The following is a 10,027-nucleotide window of genomic DNA, read 5'->3' as shown; positions in this document are numbered from 1 at the left end:
TACACAGAACCCCAAATCCCACAGATTCACCCCAAAATCCCACAGTTTCACCCCAAAACCTCACACAGAACCCCAAATCCCACAGATTCACCCCCAAATCCCACGGATTCACCCCAAAACCTCACAGAGACCCCAAATCCCACAGATTCGCCCCAAAATCCCACGGATTCACCCCAAAACCTCACAGAGACCCCAAATCCCACAGATTCACCCCAAAATCCCTGTGGGACCACCCCAAACTCTCACTGTACCCCAAATCCCACGGATTCACCCCAAAACCTCACAGAACCCCAAATCCCACAGATTCACCCCAAAATCCCACAGTTTCACCCCAAAACCTCACAGAACCCCAAATCCCACAGATTCACCCCAAAATCCCTGTGGGACCACCCCAAACTCTCACTGTACCCCAAATCTGCTCAGATTCACCCCAAAACCTCACACAGACCCCAAATCCCACAGATTCACCCCAAAACCTCACAGAGACCCCAAATCCCACGGATTCACCCCCAAATCCCACAGATTCACCCCAAAACCTCACAGAGACCCCAAATCCCACAGATTCACCCCCAAATCCCACAGATTCACCCAAAACCTCACAGAACCCCAAATCCCACAGATTCACCCCAAAATCCCCGTGGGACCACCCCAAACTCTCACTGTACCCCAAATCTGCTAAGATTCACCCCAAAACCTCACACAGACCCCAAATCCCACAGATTCACCCCAAAACCGGGGAGATTCACCCCAAAACCTCACAGAGACCCCAAATCCCACGGATTCACCCCCAAATCCCACAGATTCACCCCAAAACCTCACACAGAACCCCAAATCCCACAGATTCACCCCAAAATCCCACAGATTCACCCCAAAATCCCCGTGGGACCACCCCAAACTCTCACTGTACCCCAAATCCCACAGATTCACCCCAAAACCTCACGCAGACCCCAAATCCCACAGATTTGCCCCAAAATCCCACGGATTCACCCCAAAACCTCACAGAGACCCCAAATCCCACAGATTCGCCCCAAAATCCCACAGTTTCACCCCAAAACCTCACAGAGACCCCAAATCCCACAGATTCGCCCCAAAATCCCACGGATTCACCCCAAAACCTCACAGAGACCCCAAATCCCACAGATTCACCCCAAAATCCCTGTGGGACCACCCCAAACTCTCACTGTACCCCAAATCCCACGGATTCACCCCAAAACCTCACAGAACCCCAAATCCCACAGATTCACCCCAAAATCCCACAGTTTCACCCCAAAACCTCACAGAACCCCAAATCCCACAGATTCACCCCAAAATCCCTGTGGGACCACCCCAAACTCTCACTGTACCCCAAATCTGCTCAGATTCACCCCAAAACCTCACACAGACCCCAAATCCCACAGATTCACCCCAAAACCTCACGCAGACCCCAAATCCCACGGATTCACCCCCAAATCCCACAGATTCACCCCAAAACCTCACAGAGACCCCAAATCCCACAGATTCACCCCCAAATCCCACAGATTCACCCCAAAACCTCACAGAACCCCAAATCCCACAGATTCACCCCAAAATCCCCGTGGGACCACCCCAAACTCTCACTGTACCCCAAATCTGCTAAGATTCACCCCAAAACCTCACACAGACCCCAAATCCCACAGATTCACCCAAAACCGGGGAGATTCACCCCAAAACCTCACAGAGACCCCAAATCCCACGGATTCACCCCCAAATCCCACAGATTCACCCCAAAACCTCACACAGACCCCAAATCCCACAGATTCACCCCAAAACCGGGGAGATTCACCCCAAAACCTCACAGAGACCCCAAATCCCACGGATTCACCCCCAATCCCCCAAATCCACAGATTCACCCCAAAACCTCACACAGAACCCCAAATCCCACAGATTCACCCAAAATCCCACAGATTCACCCAAAATCCCCGTGGGACCACCCCAAACTCTCACTGTACCCCAAATCCACAGATTCACCCCAAAACCTCACGCAGACCCAAATCCCACAGATTTGCCCCAAAATCCCACGGATTCACCCAAAACCTCACAGAGACCCCAAATCCCACAGATTCGCCCCAAAATCCCACAGTTTCACCCCAAAACCTCACAGAGACCCCAAATCCCACAGATTCGCCCCAAAATCCCACGGATTCACCCCAAAACCTCACAGAGACCCCAAATCCCACAGATTCACCCCAAATCCCCGTGGGACCACCCAAACTCTCACTGTACCCCAAATCTGCTGATTCACCCCAAAACCTCACAGAACCCCAAATCCCACAGATTCACCCCAAAATCCCCGTGGGACCACCCCAAACTCTCACTGTACCCCAAATCTGCTAAGATTCACCCCAAAACCTCACACAGACCCCAAATCCCACAGATTCACCCCAAAACCGGGGAGATTCACCCCAAAACCTCACAGAGACCCCAAATCCCACGGATTCACCCCCAAATCCCACAGATTCACCCCAAAACCTCACGCAGACCCCAAATCCCACGGATTCACCCCAAAATCCCCGTGGAACCACCCCAAACTGGTGCTGTACCCCAAATCTGCTCAGATTCACCCCAAAACCTCACACAGACCCCAAAATCCCACGGATTCACCCCAAAACTCCTGTGGAACCACCCCAAACTCTCGCTGTACTCCAAAACTCCAAAACACGTCCCGTGTTCCCATCCCGTGTCCCCATGTCCTTGTCCCATGTCCTCGTCCCACGTCCCGTGTTCCCATCCCGTGTCCCCATGTCCTTGTCCCACGTCCCGTGTTCCCATCCCGTGTTCCCATCCCGTGTCCCCATGTCCTTGTCCCATGTCCCCACGTCCCCACCCCACGTCCCGTGTTCCCATCCCGTGTCCCCATGTCCTTGTCCCATGTCCCCACGTCCCCACCCCACGTCCCGTGTTCCCATCCCATGTCCCATGTCCTTGTCCCATGTCCCCACGTCCCCACCCCACGTCCCGTGTCCCCATGTCCTTGTCCCATGTCCCCACGTCCCCACCCCACGTCCCGTGTTCCCATCCCGTGTTCCCATCCCGTGTCCCCATGTCCTTGTCCCATGTCCCCACGTCCCCACCCCACGTCCCGTGTCCCCATGTCCTTGTCCCGTGTCCCCACGTCCCCACCCCACGTCCCGTGTCCCCATGTCCTTGTCCCATGTCCCCACGTCCCCACCCCACGTCCCGTGTTCCCATCCCGTGTCCCCATGTCCTTGTCCCATGTCCCCACGTCCCACGCCCTTGCCCCGTGTCCCCGTCCTATGCCTCTACCCCACGTCCCAGTCCCAACGTCCCTGTCCCGTGTCCCCACCCCACGTCCCCACGTCCTTGACCCCGCGTCCCACGTCCCGATGTCCGTGTGCCGTGTCCCAGCGTCCCTGTCCCACAAGCCAATCCCCCGTCCCCAATTCCCACGTCCCCGCCCCACGTCCCGTCACATCCCCATCCCGCTGCCGTCCCCAACCTCACTCCGTGGCGGGGGGGCCGTGTCCCACCTTCCGACCCCACGTCCCCACCCCGTGTCCCACGTCCCCCCCGTGTCCCGTGTCCCATGTCCCACGTCCCCAATTCCCACGTCCCACAACCCAATCCCATGTCCCACGTCCCCCCCTGTGTCCCGTGTCCCATGTCCCACGTCCCCAATTCCCACATCCCACAACCCAATCCCACGTCCCATGTCCCCCCTCGTGTCCCGTGTCCCATGTCCCACGTCCCCAATTCCCACGTCCCACAACCCAATCCCACGTCCCACGTCCCCACCCCGTGTCCCGTGTCCCATGTCCCACGTCCCCAATTCCCACGTCCCACAACCCAATCCCACGTCCCACGTCCCCACCCCGTGTCCCACGTCCCCACGTTCCATGTCCCCAATTCCCACGTCCCACAACCCAATCCCATGGCCCACGTCCCCCCCTGTGTCCCATGTCCCACAACCTAATCCCACGGCCCACGTCCCCCCCCGTGTCCCACGTCCCCACGTCCCATCCCGCTCCTGTCCCCACCGCAGCGGGGCCAGGCCGCCGCCGGGGCTGGTGGGGACGAGGACAAGGACAAGGGTCTTGGAGACGCCGGGACGCGCCCGTGGGATCCTCCTGGACCCCCGGGGGAGGGCGTCGGGCGCGCCCGTGACATTTCGGTGTCCCGCGGGGCGACGTCCCTGCCGGGAAACGGGCGTTGGCACCTTCTGGCACTCGCGGTTCGGGTTTCGTCCCACCCACCTCACACCTGCGACCAAAGGTCCCCCCCGGGGTGACCCTCGGCATCCCATTCCGGCTGCGCCCGCGGGCGACGGCGGATCGACGAGCCGAGGTGCCCCCCGCCGCCGCCACCCCCGCCACCCCCGTCCCTCCGAGGGGCCGAGAGATGGGGGGTGGGCTGTGGGGCAGCCTGGCCGTGGTCTGCGTCTGCCTCCTGGTCATCATGAGAGGTGGGTCCCGCGGGGGTGGGGGGGGAGGGGGCAGGGGCTGGGACCTCCCGTCCCACCCCACCCCACCGCCGCAGCCTCGTCGCTCTGGGGGTCACCCCGAGGACTGCAAGTTTGGGGACAGGGTGGGGCCGGGGGGGGTCCTCCAAGGACCCCCGTGCTGCAGGTCCGGTTGTGGCATCGAACTGGCACAAATTGGGGTCTTTTGGGGGGTCCAGGGGTCTTTTGGGGGGTCCATAGGTCTTGGGGGAGGGGTCTACGGGTCTTTGGGACCCAGCTGGGGGTCTTGGGAGTCTTGAGGGGTCTTAGGAGAAGCAGGGGCAGGTCTTTGGGGGATGCTGGTCTACGGTGGACGTGGGTGTTTGGGGGTCAATGGGTTTTGGGACCACCTGGGGGTCTTGAAGGTCTTAGGAGAAGCAGGGGCAGGTCTTTGGGGGATGTTGGTCTACGGTGGACATGGGTCTTGGGAGATCCATGGGTTTTGGGACCCAACTGGGGGTTTTGGGGGGTCTTTGGGGAACCAAGGGCAGGTCTTTGGGGTGTCCATGGGTCTTTGGGGGATGTTGGTCTTGGGAGGTCCATGGGTTTTTGGGACCCAACTGGGGGTCTTGGGAGTCACCTCCTCGACATCAGGGAACACAGCGGCCACCACCGAGACAATCACCACCAGCACCGTGCCCACATCGAGTGTCACCTCCTGGACATGAGGGAACACAGCGGCCACCACTGAGACAACCCCAACCACCACGGTGCCCACCTCGAGTGTCACCTCCTGGACATCAGGGGACACGGAGCCATCAGGGGACACATCGGCCACCACCCAGACAACCGCCCCTGGGACCATTTCAAGCTCTACCCCCAGTGGTGACATCATCGGCCCCAGTAGCCCCCCTCGCCCTACGATGTCTCTGAGCTCCAGTAGCCCTTCAGTTCCCAGTGTTTCCACCAGCGCTGCGTCAGCCACCACCACTCCAGTGTCCCCCACCCTCTCTACCAGTATGACCAGTCCCGCCACGCTCCCCTCCACTTCCTCCATCCCGATGTCTCCCAGTCCCAGCTCCATGACGACCATCTCCACCACCACCTCCAGCAGCACGACCCCCACTCCCACCACCACCACGACCTCCACTGCCTCCACCACCACGACCTCCACTCCCACCACCACCACCACGACCTCCACTCCCACCACCACCACGACCTCCACTCCCACCACCACCATGACCTCCACCGCCTCCACCACCACCACGACCCCCACTCCCACCACCACCACGACCTCCACTGCCTCCACCACCACGACCTTTACTCCCACCACCACCACAACCTTTACTCCCACCACCACCACGACCTCCACTCCCACCACCACCACCACAACCTCCATTCCCACCAGCACCACAGCCTCCACTCCCACCACCACGTCCTCCACTCCCACCACCACGTCCTCCACTCCCACCACCACCACAGCCTCCACTCCCAGCACCACCACGACCTCCACTGCCTCCACCACCACGACCTTTACTCCCACCACCACCACGACCTCCACTCCCATCACCACCACAACCTCCACTCCCACCACCACCATGACCTCCATCGTCTCCACCACCACGACCTCCACTCCCACCACCACCACGACCTCCACTCCCACCACCACCACAGCCTCCACTCCCACCACCACGTCCTCCACTCCCACCACCACCACAGCCTCCACTCCCACCACCACGACCTCCACTGCCTCCACCACCACAACCTCCACCACGTCCACCACCACGTCCTCCACTCCCACCACCACCACGAACTCCACTGCCTCCACCACCACGTCCTCCACTCCCACCACCACCATGACCTCCACTCCCACCACCACCACCACGACCTCCAGTCCCACCACCACCACGACCTCCACTCCCACCACCACCACGACCTCCACTCCCACCACCACCACCACGACCTCCAGTCCCACCACCACCACGACCTCCACTCCCACCACCACCACGACCTCCACTCCCACCACCACCACGACCTCCACTCCCATCACCACCACAACCTCCACTCCCACCACCACCATGACCTCCATCGTCTCCACCACCACAACCTCCACTCCCATCACCACCACAACCTCCACTCCCACCACCACCATGACCTCCATCGTCTCCACCACCACGACCTCCACTCCCACCACCACCACGACCTCCACTCCCACCACCACCACAGCCTCCACTCCCACCACCACGTCCTCCACTCCCACCACCACCACAGCCTCCACTCCCACCACCACGACCTCCACTGCCTCCACCACCACAACCTCCACCACGTCCACCACCACGTCCTCCACTCCCACCACCACCACGAACTCCACTGCCTCCACCACCACGTCCTCCACTCCCACCACCACCATGACCTCCACTCCCACCACCACCACCACGACCTCCAGTCCCACCACCACCACGACCTCCACTCCCACCACCACCACGACCTCCACTCCCACCACCACCACGACCTCCACTCCCACCACCACCATGACCTCCACCGCCTCCACCACCACCACGACCTCCACTCCCACCACCACCATGACCTCCACTCCCACCACCACCACGACCTCCACTCCCACCACCACCACGACCTCAACCGCCTCCACCACGACCACCACCACCAGGACCTCCACCGCCGCTCCGACCACCACCAATCCGGGTGAGTCTTCCTCCCTGGTGGCACTGCCTCGCCGTTTCCCTGCCCCCTGACCTCCTGCCCTTCCCTGCTTCTTCTCCAGGTGGCCTCGCGCTCCTGGCGTTTCTCCAGGCTGCGCCCATGTCCTCGGTTGCCTCTTCCAGGTCAGTGCCAGAATGGGGCCACGTGGGATGGCAGGTTTTGCAAATGTCCTGGCGGGTTCAAGGGCACCCACTGCGAGATCCCCATCTGCCAAAACGGTGGCACCTGGGTCAACAACGACTGTGAGTGCACCGAGAACTTCCACGGCTCCGAGTGCCACTTAGCCAAGGACACCATCGAGATCAAAGACGGTAGGGAAGCCACCCCAAGGTGTGCCACGCTGCCCCGGGGCCACCATGGGGGGGTCACCAACCCGGGACCTGGGCTGAGGTCACCTCAGAGGGACCAACCTTGGGAACGGGGCCACCATGGAGGGACTGATGCAGGACTGGGGCCCCCGTGGAGGTATTGACCCAGGAATGGGGCCACCGTGAATGGACCAACCTGGGAACAGGGTTGGGGTCACCACAGAGGGACCAACCTTGGGATTGGGGCCACCATGGAGGGATTGACCTGGTCCTTGATGAGGACGTGGGCTTATGGGTCTCCTTCTGCTTGACCAAGTGGTGATGAACGCGACGGTGGAGATGAGGACGAAGGTCGAGAACAGGAATTTCACGGAAGATCTCAAAGATAAGTCCTCCAAAGCTTTCCAGAACTTTGAGAAGGACTTCAAGGAGAAGGTCAGGGCGCGGTGTCGCAAGGGACGGCGTTTTGGGGAGATACCTGGGGCTGGGGCGGGGCTGGTGCCTGGATCTCCCCACGCCTTCTCTTTGTCTTCCAGATGAGGGAGGTTTACAAATACGTAGAGGGCTACCAAGACGTGGTGATCCACGACCTGAGGTGAGCGCCCACCAGCGACCCACGGCGGCGCGTCCTCATGGGGTACCGACCCCCTCCAGCTGCTGCGGGAGGGTGATTTGGGGTGAAGGGACCCACGGGGGTCAACTGGAGGTGATGTTCTCCATGGACGGGGTGTCCGCTTCCCTCCACGGCCCGGGGCTCCTCCAGGATGGTCCAGCCCCCCGTAACTGTGGCCATGCTGTCCCCTCCACGCCGGGGACCCCAAACCGGTCCCAGCTGAGCCCCCCGCAGCGTGGGGACCTCAGCCGAGCCACCGGCGCGCCCCTTCTTGCAGCAACGGCAGCGTGGTGGTGAACTACACGGTCCTCCTGAGCGTGCCGGCCAGCAGCACGGCCAACGAGACGGTGGAGAGCATCTCCCAGAGCCTCGTCAGCGCCTTCAACAACTACACCAGCTGCAACGAAAGCTGCCAAGGAGACGACTGTGAGTGACGCCGGCGGTCCCCCCGCCCGCGCCTCGGCGGGCCCCGAGGCCCCCCGTCCCACCCGGGGTGGGGTGGGTGGTGCCCGAGGGCGCCCACCAGCATCTCCTCTCCCCACCCCAGGCGCTTTTTGCTTCAACTCCTCGTACACCAACGTCACCCACTACAAGGTGGAAGAGGTGGAAACAAGTAAGCGAGCCCGGTGGGACGTCCGGCCCCGCGCCGGGACCCCCTCGAAACCGCGTCGCCGCGCCCCCTGAGCCGACCGTCTCCTCCCGTTAGATCTGTGCGACAGCCACGTCGAGGAGGACTTCCGGCAGCACTACTCCCCGTTCGTCACTGCCACCGGTGTGGTCTGCATCACGCGGTGCGACAGGCGCTCCACCGACAACTACACCTGCATCCACGGCGACTGCGTCGTGACGCGCGGGGGCCCGCAGTGCGAGTAAGCAGCCCGTCACGTACCCACCCCAAAAAGGGCGCCCCTCCCATCCCCCCGCTGGGTTTTGGGGTGAAGGCCCGGGGCATCACCCTCACGGCCCGGACGGTCCCGCCAGGTGCTGGGAGCCGTCGGCGTTCTGGTACCAGGACAGCGCCTGCGGGTCCCGGGTCAGCAAGGTGGGGGTGGCCGCAGCCGTGCCGGCGGCCATCTTGGTGGTGGCCGTCGCCGTCTTCACCGTCTTCCTGGTGCGGGTTCGGAGGCAGAAGGAGGAGTACAGGCAAGTGGGGTGGGCGTGGGGGTGCCGGGGGGTCCCCGGCGGGGGTGGAGGTCTCACCCGCCCCCGTCCCCGCGGCGCAGGGCGAAGCTGACGTCCCGCTCCGAGCTGTATTGCAACGAGGAGGAGAGGTGGACCGGCTCGGAGGGCTTTGCCGCCGGCAACCAAGCGGCGACGTGGGAAGGTAACGGGGCTTGGGGGGGGGGGGGTTGTGGTTTTGGGGGTGGGGGGTTCGACACCCCTGGGGGTCCACGTCACCTCTCCTTCCACCCCGCAGACTCGGACACCCCCAGCGCCGCCTACGTCGACTTGGAGAAGGTGGACACCTCGCAGGAGGTGGGCGTCGCGTCCCCGGGACCCTAACGCCGTCCCCCCGCCCGCTGCGGTGGGCGCACCCACCCCCCCCACCATCTCAACCCCACCCCCCCCCAAATCTCTCCTTCCTCCCCAGATCCACATCCAGCGACCGTCCCGGATCGTCGTCTCCTGAGCGGAGCCGCCGGCGAGCGGAGAGGGGGGCGACGTGGGGACACGGGGACGGGCGGGGGTCTCAGGACGGCGCGCGCCGAGGACTCCGCCCTCCTCTTCCTCCCTGTTCACTATTGCACTTTTTTTTTTTTTTTATAGCCGAATAAACCACTAATTTTATTGTCACCTGCCCGCTCCCACGTGCTGCGGGGTGGGGGGGACGCGCGAGGCCATCGGGGGGTGGGGTGAGGGGCCGCGGGGCCACGGGGTTGGCTGAAGGATGGGGCCGCGTGTGGTGTCAAAACCACCCCCCCCCCCCCCGAAACAGGAGAGGAGGGGGAAAAAAAAATTATTCAGAATGAG

The 10,027-nt window shown here is 62.4% G+C and overlaps 1 protein-coding gene across 1 annotated transcript; it reads left to right on the top strand.

The window, feature by feature from the left end:
* The first annotated feature begins 7,979 nt into the window (after positions 1-7,979).
* On the top strand, positions 7,980-9,686 carry LOC147596108 (mucin-3A-like). The gene is made up of 8 exons (XM_086771663.1): positions 7,980-8,038; positions 8,334-8,482; positions 8,604-8,669; positions 8,763-8,925; positions 9,038-9,199; positions 9,280-9,380; positions 9,474-9,532; positions 9,648-9,686. Exons 1-8 carry the CDS (start codon positions 7,980-7,982, stop codon positions 9,684-9,686), a joined length of 798 nt encoding a protein of 265 aa, XP_086627789.1.
* Positions 9,687-10,027: the final 341 nt, after the last annotated feature.

The sequence above is a fragment of the Chlamydotis macqueenii genome, unplaced genomic scaffold (assembly GCF_036417535.1).
Source record: "Chlamydotis macqueenii isolate bChlMac1 unplaced genomic scaffold, bChlMac1.mat HAP1_SCAFFOLD_160, whole genome shotgun sequence".
NCBI classification, from domain to species: domain Eukaryota; kingdom Metazoa; phylum Chordata; class Aves; order Otidiformes; family Otididae; genus Chlamydotis; species Chlamydotis macqueenii.
Note: the sequence above shows the minus strand (reverse complement) of the source record. Positions and strands in the feature narration are given on the sequence as shown.

Excerpts from the sequence above, each read along its gene's own strand:
- LOC147596108 (XM_086771663.1), top strand. The coding sequence starts at position 7,980 with ATGAGGGAGGTTTACAAATACGTAGAGGGCTACCAAGACGTGGTGATC. Across the intron at positions 9,381-9,473 it reads CCAAGCGGCGACGTGGGAAG|ACTCGGACACCCCCAGCGCC; the intron begins GTAACGGGGCTT and ends TCCACCCCGCAG. Across the intron at positions 9,533-9,647 it reads AGGTGGACACCTCGCAGGAG|ATCCACATCCAGCGACCGTC; the intron begins GTGGGCGTCGCG and ends CTTCCTCCCCAG.